We start from the raw sequence: 18,216 nt of genomic DNA, 5'->3' as shown, positions 1-18,216 counted from the left end.
GCACTTTTAATATACATTTTGGAGTGAGGTGATAGTTGTACACATAAAGCACATTTATGAACACGTATCTAGGCTTCATACAGGGTGAAAATGGATTATTTTTTGTAGATTTGATTATGAAGGTTTATATTTGGCATCTAGAAGAAATACCTTTATTGATAGACATGGGGAAGTTGTATTCCTCACTCAGTTGTTTATGTATACATTACATGTACACAGATACAAGATATCTCATGCATGCATGGCTAAGTCCCCCGCAGACTGAGCTACACCCAAAAGTTCCTCCCCGTCGGGGAATCGAACCCCGGTCTTCCGCGTGACAGGCGGAGATACTGTCCACTATACTAACGAGGATTGGTACAATGCGGTGAGTGTTACTGTGAATTGTCCAGTATTGTTACAGCAACCAACCATGTAGGTATAAAACATTAAGGCAGGAGAAGCCAGAAAGACATATATAAAAATATATACATTGTGTTATTAAGTTAGTTGTAGGTTTGTTAGTTTGAAATGAGCACGGAAGCTAACAGTTTACAATCTATAACTCGTTACCTCGCTAGCTTGAACTAGCTTGAATTATCGTTAACTAGCAACCACAGCGGAACTACGTGACTTACTCATACTTTGGACGAGTGTCTGCGTCTAGTTGTGTGTTTAAAACAGCCATGTCCCGTCTACTTTGATGGCATATTTAGTTTAAACACCTGTGCTCTTGTCTTGACTCCACCATCAAACATTGGCGTTGCCGTAGCAACACCGGGCTGTGGGCTGGAACATGAGTGCGTTAAGTGCAGAGATGCGGTAAGAACGGAGGAAACAGACCGGAAACGAGCTGCCTTATATTCACAATAAAAGACGATGAGGTCTGTGCAGTGGTTGATATGCAATCTTTTAGGATAATTTCAGCCTATGAACGTGTTGTTCATAGACTAAAGGAGGAAAACAGAAAGCAATGTTCTATAAAGTACGATTAAAGTGACACTCCTCGGTTCATTCTGTTTATTAATTATTATTTTGGAAATCATAAGAGGATGTTGTATGTTTACTTAAGCTATCTTGATACACGCTTTATTCCAGGGAATACCGAAGCGTACAGTAATTGCTCTCGACATATGAAGTGGACTTAGGTTTGATTGCAGTCCGTCATATTAAGAAGATGTTCGCCATTTTAATAATCGGATATGCAGCTAAATAACTATTTAGACTGAGCAACAAGATGCATAAAGTTGGACTTGTTGGAGTTTTCCTGCTGCCCCAGGTGAGAATGAAGAATAAGAATTAGTATCTTTTTGAGAGAACTTGTGCATTATTGTTTCTATTTATTGCAGGCGAAATCTTTGTCAGATTGTCATCCTCTTTTCAATCTTGTGAAAGAGGAGGAAGAATGCATGAAAGACCTTCTGCTTTTTAATATGTCCGAATCAACAGGTGAGTAAATATGACATGGTTTATTCAATGCACAACATCTAATAAAATAACTGCCACAGCTTTAAAATAGATTTAAGATGTTTTTAAAGTAACCTTTGAATTGCAATTCAAATTGGTGATCTCTGAAGTGACAAACTGAAACAGAACTTTTTAACCAACTGCAACATCGTAGTGTAATGTTTTAGTGACACTTAGTGGCAATACTTGGTAATACAACATGGAATATGGGAACACTGAATCAGTCAAATAATTTGCATGCAATATTAAAGGATTAAGATTAGGGATAGATAGATAAAGATAGATAGATAAAATGGAATATATTTTTTTGTAAGAGAATGAAGAGGGGAGACACAGGGGGGAAGCAAAACAAAATCAACTTAAAGGGAGTGCTTTGTGTGTTTTGCTTCATGGATATTTGTGTGTAAGGCAGAACTAATAGAAAATAAGACATTGTAATGTGTGTTTTTTGCAGACTGCATTGGAATGTGGGATAGCCTGAACTGCTGGCCTGCCGCCTCTCTTGGGGAGATTGTCTCACAACCATGTCCTGAGTTTTTCAGTTCAGAAGGTGGAGGCTGCACACACACACACACACACACACACGTTTACACATGAACCCATTACCTCCCATTTTGTGCAGGTTAATTATTTGCCAGACAACTAATTTGCTTCCACAAAGAACCAAAACACTTTCACCCCCTCTCAGCGTTTCTATCCAAACAGTCAGTAATAAAGTGTCTGTGTACATAGAGACACATGGGAACACCAGGTTTATGTTGGGAGATGAGTATGATGGATGTCACAATAATCTTTCTGAAGGGAAAGGGGAAGCTTGAAAAGGGAAAAGAGCTTGTTCACTGTGCACTTTAGATGAGAGAGATTAAAAAAAGCAATAGATAACCCCTGTGTGTTTGTGGACAGTCAACGATTCTATTGCTCCTTTTCAGGTGAAGTGCATCGCAACTGCACAGCCGGCGGCTGGACAGAGGTGCTTGTGCCGCATGAAGATGCATGTGGCTACACTTTTAACGAGACGCTCCACTTTCTCGGGGAGGTCGGTAAAAGTCTCTCTGTATCTCTGGGTACTTGAAGTATCTTTCTATTTTATGTACAGAAATAACTGCTCATTGTAGACTAACAATACATTTGAGGGGTTGAAGGGTTTTTTTAACATTTGTTGCACTCATAGTTGTGTTTAATGCAGAAAAGTAGTGCTACAACGTTTTGATCATCCTGAATTCAGACTATTGCCAAAAGTGCCTTGGCTCCCCAATTACCAATATCCACTTTGATCATTTTGTCATTTCGGCCCTGTAGACTGCAGGCAGGCTGAATTTCATCCTTAATTGCCTGTTTGAGCCAAATTCTGGGTTAGAACGTATGATCTGAAAATAGTTTTAGCAATCTAGCGGCTGAGTCTGAGCTGAGGAAAGGCAAGCGAGCTCTCCCGGAGGCTCGTCAGGACACTGTCACGTCACTTCCTTGCTCTGTTAGAGGTGATAATACCATCAAATATTCTTCTCAGTCATCAGATACCCATCTGTATTTCACCTACGTGAAGACCATGTACACCATCGGATACACGCTCTCGCTCATCTCGCTCACCTTCGCCATCACCATACTGTGCCTGTTTAGGTGAGAAAAAGCTCCAGAATCACGTAACAAAGCATTAAAGCTTCATATGCATACATTTGAATCTCTATTGTATTTCTATCTGTGATCCAGTAAGCTCCACTGCACCAGGAACTACATTCACATCCAGCTGTTTGTCTCCTTCATAATGAGGGCCGTCTTCATCTTCATCAGAGACTCACTGCTATTCATTAACGAAGAGCTCTATCACTGCCACGCCCACCCGGTACGGCAGCACGAGTGGATGAAGCCTTTGTAACACTTTCCTCCTCTTATTGATTCCACCTGTTGAACACAAGCGAGTCGTATGGTTTGTATGTATGAGCCGACCTTCATCCTTCATCCTTCATCACTATCGGCCTTCATTTTGAGCTCCTGGAGTTTTAAAAACTACACCGTCAGCTGAGGTGATTTGGAAACCTGAGCTCTGTTCTGGCCTGAAGCTATAAGAGAGCGGCTCAGTGACAGCCATCCCATGTGGGACTCAAACCAAATGAAGTCTGATATTTGTACTGATTGCATCATATTTAGGTGAGGTGCTGTTTTCTCATCTCAGAATCTGAAATCTCACCCTTGTTTTATCAATTTATGTCAAATTGACTCGTTATTTTAAATTAGGGTGCCAAGAATGAATCCACCAGCACACCAAACTAAATTCGACAAATGACAATACATCCTTTTGTGTCAATGATTGAAGATAACTTTATCAATTAACACTAAACATGAGATTAAACAGAAATGATTTGCATGCAGTTCTGCTTGTTGTAGGCTTGCATGGCAGTAATGTTGGGGTTTTGCCACAGGAAGGCGCTGTTTGACGCTTTATACAGCAACCTGTTATTTCAACATCCAACAACATTAGAGATATTTACATTTTGCGTTTTCCCTGTTGACCCATTTATGGACCAAAGTGTTCTGAGTATCAGATCCTCTTGGTTTCAGCAGGTGGCCTGTAAAGTGGTGCTGATGTTCTCTAACTACTCCATCCTGGCCAACTACAGCTGGCTGCTAGTGGAGGGTCACTTCCTCTTCACCTTGGTGAGCCGGTCCTTCTTCTCCCTGAGGAAACACCTGGCCTGGTACATCTTCCTCAGCTGGGGTAAGGGGATGTCTGCTTTATTCAAATCAAACGCACCTCGCTCCTCTTTCTTCTGCTGACTCAGTGCAGCTTTAATTTCATCACACAGGTTTGCCTTTGGTTCTTATTGTCTCCTGGGGATGTGCAAAGTATTTCTATGAGAATGAAGGGTAAGAGGAAGATTTAGTCACTCGTACACAGTTATGGTCTTCAAATGGGTTTGATTTGACGTTTACTTCCTGTTTTATGGCCCAAGCTGTTGGGAGACGAGGAGACACGAGTGGATCTGGTGGATCCTGCGAGTGCCGGTGCTGCTCACCATCTGTGTGAGTCACAGGCTCAATATTTTCCTCTGATTTGATTTGATTTTTTTGAACATCTAAGACGAGTTTTTGCGTTTGATTTCAGACAAACTTAGTCTTCTTCCTGGGCATTCTGAGGATTCTGGTGAGCAAACTGAGGATGCCTGACGCACAGAGGAGCGAATTCACACAGTATAAGTGAGTAGTGGACAAAAATCCATCACAGTTTAATATCCAATCAATGATTCGTCACCACAGTTTGTTCTTCACCACAAAAGTGTTCTACTAATAAAATGTGATTGGCTGATTGATTGATTGAATACGACCCAGACCTCCCTTTTAGTTTTGTGCCCTGCTTCGTTCTTTGCACAGGCGTTTGATCAAATCCACGTTTTTCCTGGTGGCGCTCTTCGGTCTGCACTACATCCTGTTTGTCTTCCTGCCTGTGGAGGTCAGCAGCTTGTTGTTTAAGATATGGACCTCTGCAGAGCTGGCACTGTCCTCCGTACAGGTAAGGAGGGAGAGGGGGAGGGAGAGGGGGAGAGAGAGGGGGAGAGAGAGAGAGAGAGAGATTGTGTTTTTGTTTAATATTTCTCCTTCTCCTCCTCACATCTGAAGGGTTTTGTGGTTGCTATCCTCTACTGCTTCATGAATGGAGAGGTGAGCTTTCACACACACACACACACTCTCACACACCCAGACCAGGCTCCTGAGTTGACCCCCCTGGCCTCTCCTCTCCCCTCCAGGTGCAGAATGAGATCCAGAGGAGGTGGAGGCGCTGGCATCTGATTCACCACCTGCCCGGTCGCTCCCGGCAGCAACGCAGCTCCATGAGCCACAGCGGCTCTCCGCCCACTCAGGTCCTCCTGCTGCCCCGCCCCCCGCCGGGCCCGACCGCCACCCGACCCCCTGCCCACACAGAGGGGACCTGACCTCAGGGTGGAGGCCAGATGAGCCACCCTGGATCCACGCTGACCCTCCATCTATAGGTGGAGTTGATGATGCAGAACCAACAACCAAAACAAACTCTGGCCACCTTTGACCTTTTAACATGTTAAACCCATCACTTAAAATGCAGAAGTGTCCCCATAAGAACATGAAGACTCCTTCACCCACTAAGTTTATGTGGTTTCTCACCACAATGCCTTCATACATTGTTTTAACCCAAAGCTTCCATTTTAACAGTGTAACATATTTAAATACATATTGTGTGTAAGATTTTTTACCTTTGAGTTTTCCATAAGCTGAACTTCCATCGTGGTGTTTTTGAAATGTTTTTTACACATTAAAAAAATGAAATCTGCAGTGAGACAGAGACAAAATAACACAACAGTCGGATTTGTAATATTTATCATTGAGAAAGCATGGTGATGTAATGTTTAGAGCCTCTAGCATGGTGTTAGTACAGTTTGTTTACATTGACTGCTGTAGACCACATAGGATTTATACTGTGACAGTTGAACGAATGAACTTTGACCTTTAGGCCCAATGAGAGAGCGTTGTCTTCTTCACATGTGTCGATTTTGCAATTACAAAATTACAAAAAAGGAGCCAAAGTTGCAGGAAAAATCCCCCTTTCTCTCCTGACAGGATGTGTCTGACACTACTGTGACCTCTTGTGACCTCTTGTGACAGCATAGGTTACAGCATTGCGTCACTGTAACCTGATTGAACATTCATCATATCTCAACATTTAACTATTTATTGATTCATGGATCCATAAAGTTGGCCCTCACACACGTCTTAACACCGTGACGCCGTATCCATGACTTCAGCATGCATTGTTCTTGTTGTTGTTTCTCCTTATTGTTATTATATATATGTTATTATTACATATTCAGTACAAAAGCGTCGGTGGCGGTGACCAGGATCTAGAGGTTGTAATCGATGCCGTATTTGACCTTCAGGTCCTCCACTTTGTTCACGTAGCGGGTCATGGCCTCCGTCTTGGTTAGACCTGTTGGTACGGAACCCAATCCATCAATCTCAGGTTTATTGATCAGGTTAGATTCACAGTCACTCCCTTTATGCTGTGGCTCTCAAAAGAAAAATTGGGAAGTCTCACCTTTCTGTTTGATCCATGCGTCCCACTTTGTTTTCCCTGGGAGGTCATAGAACGGCGGGCGATCTGGGGATCAATGGAAATGATCGATCAAATGGGGAAGAGTCATTTTCATCTGAATGTGACGAGATGAGCGCTAGGACATTATCATCCGCCGTCGCTTACGCCATCATGCCAAACCCGTTGGGCCTCTTTCCTTGTGGCCCCGCCCTGTTTTCCTTTCAAAGCATCGCAGGAACTTCAGCTTTGTATCACAGCAATCAGCAGACATTCTTTACTCTACAACCGCCCTGGGACTTTGAAATGAAACAACTCACCAAAATCGACGTCCCCTTCTTTGCCTTGCTTGTATAAACCATAAAGCGTCTTCAGCTCGTCTGGCGATGGCTTCTTTGCCAGGATCGTCGCCTCTTTCGCTGCTTTTTCAAAGGATTCACACAAATCCTGAAAGCGAAGCCCATAGGGTGCAAAATGTCACCTTCAACCAGCACTGAGCATCTATGGGAGTCATAGGTTTGCGTCTCAGTAAAGTCAAAGCTTCAAATCAGAGCCGAGTGTGTACTTACAGCCATGCTTGCACAGGATCAGCAGGTTCACTGAGCAGGTGGACGCTTGTCAAACTCGTCGGGTAACGACAATCTGTGTGCGCGTTGTGACTGGCTGGAGGAGAGGAGATGGGAGGTTCAGGGCCTCCATAGACTGCTGGGGACAGGGGCGGACTTAAGGAGATAAGGTCTTGATCAGATTGTCTCCTGGCAAAACAATCAAGTTTCTGTGAGCCTGAGAACTGTCTACGTTGCCATGACAGCATGAGGAGAATGCAAAGAATGCTTATGGAGTGTGATAAGTCCTTATGTGTGTCAGACACCAGGGAAGTGAATTTCCATGAGGACGCGCTGCCCCAGTTTCCTACCACAAGATGGCAGCACAGACACACACAAATACAATGAACATACAGAGTACTCAGTCACAACACACACACACAATGCAAACTTTGATTTGTACCCCCCACACACACACAGAGAGAGAGAGCAATAAACACCAAAAGTCAAAACAATGATGTCGTCTACAAAAACCTTTAGTCTAGAAAATTCATTTAAAAACTTTACATTCATTTCTCTTGACAGACACGGTGTAGATTCGTGACACACTGATTTACGAACGCGCTCATCACGAAACGTAAAAATCGTCTTTGGCAGCGACGCGACGTGAAAACGACTTAAAGGCACGGCGGCGAGAAGCAGCGACGAGACGAAACCTAAATGAAAACAAACAAACACTGTAACAGCACGATTTACATTAAGTTAAGTTAATTTAGTAATAATCTGTTTGAAATCAGCAGGTCAGCTACGGTAAACACACTACAACTCATTAGTAACCAAGTACAATCATCAGGAACACACACTTCAGTCACACAGCTCAGCGTATTTGACGGTGCCGTTAAAGTGAACAGCAGCAGACGAACCTGAACTTGACCTGAAGCTGAGGCTGAGGCTGAACTACTTGTAGTAGCGTGCAGTAACTTGTCTCGCCTACTTTATCATGTGAACTTAAGCAGAACAGTGGGATTAACAGGAGAGGCAGCAAACAACAACGCCCTGAGACACTCCAGCAGTGAGGAAGACCAGGAACGCCACGTTTATGAGGGAGATTGAATTCTGAATGATGGGAAGAAGTGGAGCTGGACGTTGGAATGATTCATGCGGTTTCATATGAGACACTGAGGCCAGCAAGTGTTGTTGATGATGATGATGATGATGATGATGAACAGTGAGTACACTAACATCAATTCATTCCGATTTCAATCTGTTGATGGCGTTTGAGCTCTAAACGGTTTGACCTCATCTGTGGCGTCTCCTTTGGTGCTGAACGGCTTTGGGAAGTCACAGAAAACAATAAATTAAAATACAAAGCAAGAGGACAAACTAAAACACAAAGGTCAGTGTGAATGTATAGTGCATGAAGGCTCAGGGCGGTGGCGTGTTTATGATTGGACTGATTTCTTTCAGGGTCCCCTTCACCCTGAGGGGGGCGTTCAGAACATTCTGGAGTCGTATTAATCAGCGGTCCTCCTGTCCCGGCCGGCCGCTCACACGTGGCTGATGTCCTCCGTACCGTTGAGCCGATTGTCTTCGGGCAGTTTGAAGCGGATGCGGCGGTTGTCGTCGGAGCCTCGGCGGATCCTCCTGAGCCTCAGGGCGGCGCAGGGCAGCGCCAGGGCCACGCGGCCCAGCAGCACACCGCAGGGAAGCAGCACCACCAGCATGAAGGTGGGCGGCAGGTTGAAGCGGTACTGGGCGGCGTCAAAGGCGCGGTCCCAGCCGAACAGCAGCGTGTGGAGCGTGGCGGTGGACAGGGCGCAGTAACCCAGTGTGGACTGCAGGAGGAGAGGGGCAGGTGTTAAATACGACTCAAGACTTAGTCTGATCCCTGGAAACAGATGGAGCTTCTCTCTAAATGAGAGACATCAGGTTCTGCCTCCAGGCTTTCTAGATGAGATCACGATGATGGAGGCCCCACACACACATATATTAAACAAAACACATAAACACGCACACGCACACGCACACGCACACGCGCACACGCGCACACACACACACACACACACACACACACACACACACACACACACACACACAGACATAAATAATCCCGCTGCTGTACCTGTAGGCAGTGAGCATAAATATGCCAGACAGAAAGTTGCCTTTCATCAAGCCGACTGTCGACATGCAACTAATCTGACTTCTACCAGATTAGGAGAACAAAGAGATGAAAGAGAGGAGAGGAGAGGAGAGGAGAGGAGAGGAAAAAGTAGAGAAGAAGAGAAGAAGAGAAGAAAAGAGGAGTAGAGGAAACAAGAGGGAAGGACTGAATGTGTGAGTGTGTGTATGTAGTCACAACACCCGATGGCCTTGTCCATGTTTGGTGTTAAATCTGGGTCAGTGTGTGTGAGTAAGTGAGTGTGTGAGCAAGTGAGTGAGTGAGACATCAGGTCCATCTGTGTTTGTCTGCATCTGTTGGGGGAATGTATGTATGTATGTATGTATGTATGTATGTATGTATGTATGTCAGTCAGTCAGTCAGTCAGTCAGTCAGTCAGTCAGTCAGTCAGTCAGCCAGCCAGCAAACCAGCCGGCCTGCCTGCCTGCCTGCCTGCCTGCCTGCCTGCCTGCCTGCCTGCCTGCCAGCCTGCCTGCCTGCCTGCCTGCCTGCCTGCCTGCGTGTTGAATGTTGTGTGTGTGTGTGTGTTGACCTCCTCCCTGTCCCGTACATGCCCGTGCGTTGGCTCATGTACCTGTATGAAGCTGAACTCTCTCCAGTTCACCGCGTTGGCCACTGAGGGCAGCGATGCGACGGCGAGCAGAGAGAGCAGGCCGAGGGCCATGATGCCCACAGAGACGTACAGCTCCATACGCCACACCTCCTCGTCCACCCACGCGTCCCCCAGCCCCTCCTTCACCTGGACGCCCAAGACACACACTCACATACATGAATGGGACCATCACACATAAACAGGCACCAACGTATTAAGGAGTCGTATAGACCTCGGCGGTATCTCACCTGCCTAAGCGCGGCGTTGATGAGTTTAAAGCGGGCCGACTTCCTCATGGGGAGGCTGAGGCTGTAGATGGCGTGCAGCGCTGCACACAGGAAGCTGCACAGGCCCAGCTGCTTCCTCCTGGCCAGCCAGCGGTCCAGCCAGTCGGGGAAGCGGCTGTACTTTGTCCCGCGCCGCAACTGCAGGAAAGCGGCGCACAAGCCCGGCACGTAGACCAGCGACAGCATCACCAGGGCAACCGACGGGAGCGTGACGTTCACCGTGTCCACGGGCATTTTGTAGAAGACGCTCTTCCCCGCCGTGACGTAAGGGTGCAGGACATCGCGGAGGAAGTTGTACAGGTAGAAGATGACGAACAGGAGCAGGGTGCAGAGGATGGGGAGGCGCCAGGACGGGAACAGGTAGAGGGGGAGGTTCTCCACCTCCAAGGAGGAGGAGAGGAGACCCATGTCCACGGGGACGAAGCCCATGCTGCGACAGATCTGTGTGACGGCACGCTTGGCTTTGTTGCTGTCGCTGCACAGGAAGACCTGGAGGGGACAGAGGACAGCGTGAACACAAATCGTCCGGCAGCCTAACACAACACTCCCGTCTCAGCGTCTCCTCCTGTCCGTCCTACCTGCCTGCTTCCATCGCGAGGTCCCGTCTGTAACGTCCAGGCTGAGACGGTGTTGAACCCTTTGACCACGGAGCTTTCTGGAAACAGCTCGGCCAGCCGCTCGCCGTTGGAGGGGCCGTCCTGGTTCAGACGCACACCGTTGCTGACGTCCACCAGCGTTTTGCCAGCGAGCGGCTGCTTCAGTTCCAGCAGCGTGGAGTAATGCTCCGGGAAGACCGCCACGAACACCAGATCTGCCTGGCTGGCCGCCTCCATCTGGGTCGTGACCTGGTAAACAGAAAAACCTGGTGAGGATTAGGATGCATTTGTACAGAAGTGGGGAAAATGGTGATTTCATGTTTACATACTTTATTACAATCAGACAAGGTTTACACTGTTCCCATAACACCAACAACTCATGATTATATATGTGATACAATAATACAAAAGCCAATGTTGACAGGATTTGGAGTAGAAACACTCACACACACACACACACACACACACACAGAAACAGCAATTACATAATGAGTGTGAACACAAGTGTGTGTTTCTGCGCTCACCTCAGCCCCGTCTGGGAAAAGAGTCTTGGACCGTTGGGGGGTTCGACTCCCCACCACCACATGGTAACCTGAGGCCATCAGCCTCCTGGCCAGTGAGCGGGAGAAGTCGCCCGTGCCCAGGATCCCCACCAGCATGGAGCCGCCATCCGACACGGGGACCTCGCCCCTGCTCCTGATTAAGGGCGCCATCATATCATCCCCAGACATCCTGCACTGACTAATCTAAGGGAACGTGGAGAAAAGGACCACCTGTTATTGAAATGGAATCTGTGCAGGTACTTTTGTGTGTCTGTGTCCTGCTTTTCTGCCCAATCACAAGAAGCCTGGCATTGTGCTGCATTCAAGTGGTGTTGGGAAATTGGGAAACACACATTTTGCAACTAGTAATTTGCGATTACTTTCTTTTGAAATTCATACGTGGATCTTTGCTGTAGTTGCTATAGAGTGTTATCGGTCGAAAATATTCAATGTAATGTCAGAAATATATAGGAAAGTGACTCTGTTTGTTAAACCGTCCCAGTTTACTCACCAAATCTCTGCGTTATGAGTACCAGATCCAATAAAAGCATAAATGGAAATTAGGCAGTTTGAATCGATACAGATCAGCTGACTGAGAAGCCTCTTTATAGATTACGTTATAATACTTTCCCCGCCAAACACCGTTATCGAGCCGAATTCACAACACATTTACCATTCACAAAACACCCGCAGGACCGCGTTAGGAAGAGTACACGTTTAGCAAACACAGACTAAACACAAAGTACCGTAAAGTTACACTGAAGTCACTGCCACGAACAGAAAATGCGTGTCCTTGGCTCAACTCGTGGGAACTTTACAACCGAATAAAGCTACTTTACTAAACACGCGTTACAACATACGCCAATAAACTCGCTCCCTCTGATAAAACACCAAGTTATACATCACATATTACGCGTTTATTAGTATAGTTAAGCACATTATTCGTCGTTTTGCGCGTTTACTCGCTCACCTCTCTGTCTGGGAGACAGCTCGCGCCAGCTCGCTCGCTCGACTTTCTTCCTGCTCACGTGACGTAACGGAGTCCCCCCCTGCCGTGACCACGCCCCCACGTGCGCAGACGAGATAAAAAGGGAAGAAAAGGCGCTAACGGCTCAAATATCAATAAGGAGCAGAAGAGATAACAACGCGTAACTGAAACCTCAACGCTGTTCACATAAAGTCAAGGAAATCAGTATATATACTTCAAAATAATACAGCTACAGATTGGATCGATTATTTTAAAGCTAAAGGAGCGCTCATCAGAGTTCATACCTCCGCCAAGGCCCAAAAGTCCCCTAATTATGGCGCCATCTCTCAAATTTCACCTCCAAGAGAATACAAAAGTTTGATCAAACCACATCTGGTTCCAAAGTTACTGAAAAAATTCAACCGTTCCGTCTTAGCGACAGATTTATGTATCATATGACATTATGGAATATCTGTCAAAAAACAAATGTTGATCTTTTGTCCTACTCGGTTTAGTTATTCAAATTTTGTGGCAATCCAATATCATACAAGGAGAGATACAAAAAAGAGTTAAAATGGTGGTATATCTGTTCTTTGGGCGGAGGTATCAGTACTCATGTGGTGGCAACGTGCTGGGCAGCTTCCTCTCTTTACTCCAGCTTGTGTTAAAAAAAGATGTCTGACTGCAGGTCGCACGCTGTCAACACAACTTCATCTCGTCTGCCTTTGCCACTTGCAAAAGGTTGAACACCCCCAGGCTCACAGCGCTGCATCAGTGTCACGCACAGAAAAACACACCACACCAGCACACACACACACGTGCACGCTCTCTCTATCTCTCTCTCTCTCTCTCTCTCGCCTCTTGGTCGCAGCCCTTGACATACATTTCTGATTTGGATATTGTTTGTATTCATGGATGACTTGGCTTGATTCTTGGTGCCTCCTGGTGTAATAACCCATTAAACCCGTGAGCCAAATCCGCTGAAACCAAACACGCGGTCCCTCCTAATCCGAGCGATCAGACGTTTGTCAGGCATGTGAGTCTTCCTGAGGCCGACACGCAGATGTGTGGCGCACACCTCCTCTTCTTTCCCCCTCAACCCTATTTGCTCTATGCAGCAGAGTTTAACAGTGCTGCATCTGCATTGTTGGGACGTCGCTGTCAAAATGTTTTGCGTCCTCAGTCCTCTTCATCACGCTGAGACTGGAGCTGATGCTGCAAGCTGCCAATCGCTGTCATGTTGCTGTTTAATTGGGTCACTGCATGTTTCACACAGACATGTAAGCACAGGCTGAAACATGTGATAGATTAAAGTCACTTCATATAAGTATAAAGTTTGTGATATATTATTATTGCTTTGGTGTTTTTTCTCAAGTTTTCCTGATAATATTAAAGGATAGTGTCCTGTGTGTGTATGTTAGTGGTACACCTGCACAATCTAATACACAACAAATCAAACAGCCCTGCATGTGTTACACCTTTGTTTTGATTTCCTTCACTGTTTTGCTATAATTTGGCTTCCAAACTGCCTGATGGTGGCGCTGTAACAACAACAGTTAGTAAATAAAGTTGGAGCTGTTCAGCCTTGGTGGAGGCATGAATACTCTTAGCGCCTCCTATTGTTATGTGGAGGAAGATTATTATACAAAATGTAATCCAGTGTGTCCACCTTTGTTGTGTTGTATTGTTGTGCGTAATAAAGTGGACACTGGAAGAATAAGGACGCCACAAAAAGTATCTATATGTGTATTATGGTATTATACAGTTCGTGTCTGAAGGCGGCTAATGATGGCCTGAGTCATTTGTCTCAGCATATGGGCTCGTGCGGCGCCATTGTGCCACGGGGCAGGAAACGCTCGGCCTCATGATGCGGCCAGCGTGCCGTGCAGCGCTCGCCGTCGCCTACAGATGCACTTCACTGTACTAATCCCCAGTAAAGGTCGTTCCTTCGCTCATAATGCGCTCTGTGTGCCTTTATGCCACGCTCGGGTTTATTCTGAAGCTTTTGATTTCACAGATAAGTGCTGCACTGTTGAATTCAGCGAGGTGCAGAAGGCCAAAACGGGAACGCCAAATATCTCCAATATTGTCCCAACGTCCAAGAAAGCAACGTCAGCGTTCAGATTTGAATCGTTCTGAACCAGACTTCGCATTTTACCCTCCCAATTCTAAAACAATATCAGAAATTATAATATTTCTCTCCAGGTTTGCCAGGATTTCAGGATCCCCCGTTTCCGGGCGCTCGTGACCTCTCGTGCTGTTCCTCACCTTCAGACACGAGCAGCAGCACGGACGTTCAGGAGGAGTTAAATCTGAGCTGCCCACAAGATGGAATAGCTCAGGGGTGCACAGGGGCTTCAGCTGTAAGCCTCGTCTGCGGGCCTCTGAAGATTTCTCCCCGCACATCACCTTGAGCTCTAAAGCCTCCGTCGTGGATGCGAAGCCCGTGCTGCAATTCCACCTGCTTAGCCGCCCCCTTATTTTTATTTTGTTGTTGAAACATTTGAGGAATTTTACAGCTCGGGGGATGAAAATTGAGCAGAGACTCTGTCATTATTGAACCTTTTTTGAGATTGAAAGACGTCAATGATCGCCACATTCAAGCTGATGTGTTCATGAAACAGATTAGGATCAGAGTGAACAAAACACAAGAGCCTTAGCTGAGGAGTCTGAATTTCTATGAGACAAAATATAAATGATGTCCTCACTTAATGGACATTTTTGATCTTAAATGTATTGACAGCCATCAGAAATCCGTGGTCCATTTCCAATATATACCCTCCCCCCTCTCTCTCTCTCCCTCTCTCTCTCTCTCTCTCTCTCTCTCTCTCTCTCTCTCTCTCTCTCTCTCTGAGCGTGTGTGCGTGTGTGAAATGACCAATGCATCGTTTCCTGTCACATCACCCCAGTGAACCTGCCGTCAGCTGTTTGAACTGACTTTGAAAGGACCCCTGGTGGTTTGAGTCAAATATTTGGTCGAATTTGCATCTTCCCCCGGTCTGAACGTGGGGATACTCATCCAAACACACTGCAATATGGTGCTGATCCTGAATGGGACATCTCCAGAATCCATGTATTTGAATAGGTACATATTTAGCAGTGATGTATGAGCTCAGTGCAGTGAGGCAATAAGCCCCAATATTGTAAAAGAAGGATTAATGGATTTAGTGAGAACTATCATTGCTAAGGGAATAGATGGATAAATGTATGGTAATTTTGAACTTTAATGTATTCCTCCCACAGGAATTCCATCAATGCTAAAGCTGGAGATTTGTGGCCATCCGTAGGCATTTAAGGCTCTGTATCTCTTTAAACAACAGGATTAACACATCATTTAGGCTTCAGAATGATATCTAATGTCCCGCAGCGACTATTAGTGTCATTCCTGAATAATTAATAGTGAGTAGACTTCAACTTTACGCACTGCTCTCCCTCCCTCCGGTCAAGCCACTCATAATGGAAGTCATTACTTCCTACAGATTTCAAAATAAAACACCTTTGGAGACGCCTCATTGGTCATTCAGAAGAAGAACCCAGACAGATGAAATGAAATTGATTCTTCAGGTCATATAGTTTTACTGTTTGAGGCGTTGCCGTTTCCAGTTTCGAAGCTTCTGAACGGTTCATCTCTACAGGTCAGATATCACTTTTTTCCGGTTTGATTCTCGCTCGCGTTGACAGCTGGACGCAGCTGGACGCAGCGGGACGCGCGCACTCAGACAGCCAAGACGCGCACCCGTCGCCCGGTAACAGCGGCTGCCCAGGGGCGTGGAGCCAGCAGAGGGGAACAGCGGGACCGAGAGATGCGCACATCTGCCTCGTTTTTGTGTCATTCATTCTCTGTTTAAGGATTCCGGACTTTCGGTCATCCGCGAGTCCCCGAAACGCGCGGAGGAGGAAGTAGTTGGTGGTCACAGTCGCCATGGTTTTGCTGGCTGTGGTCGTTACGGTCCCGGTGCTGCTGCTCCTAACGGCGGAATCCTCGGCTCACTACTACGAGATGATGGGAACCTGTCGGATGGTCTGCGACCCGTACACCACCGCCAAACCGGGAACCGTCGTGGAGGTGGCACAGAACGCGAACGAGAACGACCCGCAGCCGCCGATGGCGCAAGGGAGCCGTGGGGAGCCGGGACGACCGGGGAAACCGGGACCCAGGGGCCCACCGGGAGAACCAGGACCCCCAGGTCCAAGGGGGCCACCGGGAGTACGCGGTGACACTAAACTCACCTACCCCGCGGTAACCGGAGCCGGGGCTGATCATGGCCAAACGGACCGCGTCAACGCCTCGACCAGCAGTTACAAGGTCGCGTTCTACGTCGGACTGAAGAACCCGCACGAGGGATATGAGGTCTTACGGTTTGACGACGTGATTACAAACTTGGGGAACCACTACGACCCGAGCACCGGGAAGTTCACCTGCTACGTGTCCGGGATCTATTACTTCACCTACCATGTGCTGATGCGTGGAGGAGATGGAACCAGCATGTGGGCCGACCTGTGCAAAAACGGACAGGTGAGCTCAACTGGAATCGATCACAACACAATAAGATGACAGATAAGCTAGTTTGTCAAGAAAAGAGGGAGGTTTTACGCACAAAAGGCGTTTTTACGCACAGCAACCATCGCCTTAATGTGTTGATCTTCTTCTTAAAACAGGAACTAAATTATGTATTTTCTTAGTATTCACATCTTCAAAGATTATAATGTTATTGTATTGATATTATTGTCAAACCCGTGCAGCTCCGTTGTCTGTTTGGCACCGAATGTCGTGCGTAAAAATCGTCAGTAAGGGAGGGTTTTCATTCAGGCAGCACAGGTCTAAGTGGTGCAGCGTTCAGACAGGCAGTGCTCTCCTCCTGTTCTTCTCTATTCTATTCGTAATTCTTAATGGTGCTTTACATTTTCACAAATCACACTGAGGGGGAAATTAAGCTTCAAAACGCCATGATTGGTGAAAAGACTTGTTATGTTGTCATTTTCTATACGTTCTCCTGTAAATAAGCACGGTGTGACAGGTGGATGCATTCCATTCTACTAGTCTCATTGGCTCGGTGCCATTCTGTGTGTTGCTGCAGGTCCGGGCCAGTGCCATCGCCCAGGACGCTGACCAGAACTACGACTACGCTAGCAACACCGCCGTGCTGCACCTGGACTCTGGAGACGAGATCTACGTCAAACTGGACGGAGGCAAAGCTCACGGGGGAAACAACAACAAGTACAGCACCTTCTCCGGATTTATCCTCTATCCCGACTAAACCAAACGGTCATACGGACACCAAAAGTCACTAATAACGGCATCCTCTGCCCAAATATGGTCACTTATGTTTCTATTTGTTGTGGGATAGCTGGCAGAAGTTACAGTCACACATCTATTTACTATATATTTACTTGGTTAGAGACATAAACTGCATAAATGCCCAATAATACACCAGATGATTCATGTTCTGTCCTCTTCTAAAACACTTTGAGCCCCAAAATAGAGCCGGATCTGTTTTAGAAGATAGGATGAGGGCCGAAGCTCATGCACGTCCCATCATAAACGCAGTATAGACCAAAACCATGGTGCTTTGAGTCGTGTTCAGTGATTAATTAATGAATTAACCAATAAATAAAGGATACAGATGAGTGTGTCTGCTCCCATTTCATCCTCATATTCTAATAAATATTGTTTGACAAAAAGGTTGGTGTGGATCTTTGTCTTTGACGCTGCACGGTAGAGAATATAGGAGCATAAACACACATGTTGAGGTGTTCTGTCCATACTGGAGCTGTTTGGTGTCTGAAAGGCATCTCAGGTTATTGCCCTCCACTCTCGCCTGCAAACTGCCTGTCTGAGTGTCTTCCACAGACTCAGAGGAGCTTTGAGGAGCGTATCTGCATGTAATTTATGTGCCGCATCACAGCTCAGACAATGTCCCTTAAGTCTATACGCTGTTACGTGACTTCGGGTCATTTGAAACAAAGGAGCATCTATAGTCAAAACTTTGCATTTCTTGCTTTTAATTC

The 18,216-nt window shown here is 46.4% G+C and overlaps 3 protein-coding genes and 1 non-coding gene across 4 annotated transcripts; 2 read left to right on the top strand and 2 right to left on the bottom strand.

Moving 5' to 3' along the window:
- Positions 1-282: 282 nt before the first annotated feature.
- Positions 283-354, bottom strand: trnad-guc (transfer RNA aspartic acid (anticodon GUC)). The gene has a single exon. It is a non-coding gene; the product is annotated as a tRNA-Asp (tRNA).
- An 862-nt stretch (positions 355-1,216) lies between these two features.
- Positions 1,217-5,372, top strand: sctr (secretin receptor). Its single transcript, XM_076152433.1, is given in 13 exon segments — positions 1,217-1,258; positions 1,329-1,428; positions 1,868-1,996; positions 2,376-2,482; positions 2,954-3,063; positions 3,154-3,286; positions 4,006-4,159; positions 4,248-4,308; positions 4,395-4,464; positions 4,547-4,638; positions 4,813-4,951; positions 5,059-5,100; positions 5,187-5,372. Coding segments are annotated over 13 exon segments (1,365 nt in total).
- Positions 5,373-5,773: 401 nt separating this feature from the next.
- LOC143002394 (metalloreductase STEAP3-like) lies at positions 5,774-12,288 on the bottom strand. Its single transcript, XM_076152476.1, has 9 exons — positions 12,211-12,288; positions 11,223-11,444; positions 10,681-10,947; positions 10,064-10,591; positions 9,798-9,962; positions 7,069-8,879; positions 6,820-6,946; positions 6,506-6,568; positions 5,774-6,397 (listed from the first exon to the last, which is right to left on the bottom strand). The coding sequence occupies exons 2-6, from the start codon at positions 11,427-11,429 to the stop codon at positions 8,592-8,594; spliced, it is 1,455 nt and encodes a 484-aa protein (XP_076008591.1). The 5' UTR covers positions 11,430-11,444; positions 12,211-12,288; the 3' UTR covers positions 5,774-6,397; positions 6,506-6,568; positions 6,820-6,946; positions 7,069-8,591.
- A 3,835-nt stretch (positions 12,289-16,123) lies between these two features.
- Positions 16,124-17,465, top strand: LOC143002398 (complement C1q-like protein 2). Its single transcript, XM_076152481.1, has 2 exons — positions 16,124-16,723; positions 17,286-17,465. Exons 1-2 carry the CDS (start codon positions 16,130-16,132, stop codon positions 17,463-17,465), a joined length of 774 nt encoding a protein of 257 aa, XP_076008596.1. The 5' UTR covers positions 16,124-16,129.
- Positions 17,466-18,216: the final 751 nt, after the last annotated feature.

The sequence above is a fragment of the Genypterus blacodes genome, unplaced genomic scaffold (genome assembly GCF_046128005.1).
Source record: "Genypterus blacodes isolate CSIRO-AG114 ecotype Tasmania unplaced genomic scaffold, CSIRO-AGI_Gbla_v1 ptg000056l_1, whole genome shotgun sequence".
Classification (NCBI taxonomy): domain Eukaryota; kingdom Metazoa; phylum Chordata; class Actinopteri; order Ophidiiformes; family Ophidiidae; genus Genypterus; species Genypterus blacodes.
The sequence above is the reverse complement of the archived record's forward strand: the minus strand, read 5'-3'. Positions and strand labels throughout refer to the sequence as shown.

Excerpts from the sequence above, each read along its gene's own strand:
- LOC143002394 (XM_076152476.1), bottom strand. The coding sequence starts at position 11,429 with ATGTCTGGGGATGATATGATGGCGCCCTTAATCAGGAGCAGGGGCGAG. Across the intron at positions 9,963-10,063 it reads TCAACGCCGCGCTTAGGCAG|GTGAAGGAGGGGCTGGGGGA; the intron begins GTGAGATACCGC and ends TTGGGCGTCCAG. Across the intron at positions 8,880-9,797 it reads GAGAGTTCAGCTTCATACAG|TCCACACTGGGTTACTGCGC; the intron begins GTACATGAGCCA and ends CTCCTCCTGCAG.
- LOC143002398 (XM_076152481.1), top strand. The coding sequence starts at position 16,130 with ATGGTTTTGCTGGCTGTGGTCGTTACGGTCCCGGTGCTGCTGCTCCTA. Across the intron at positions 16,724-17,285 it reads ACCTGTGCAAAAACGGACAG|GTCCGGGCCAGTGCCATCGC; the intron begins GTGAGCTCAACT and ends GTGTTGCTGCAG.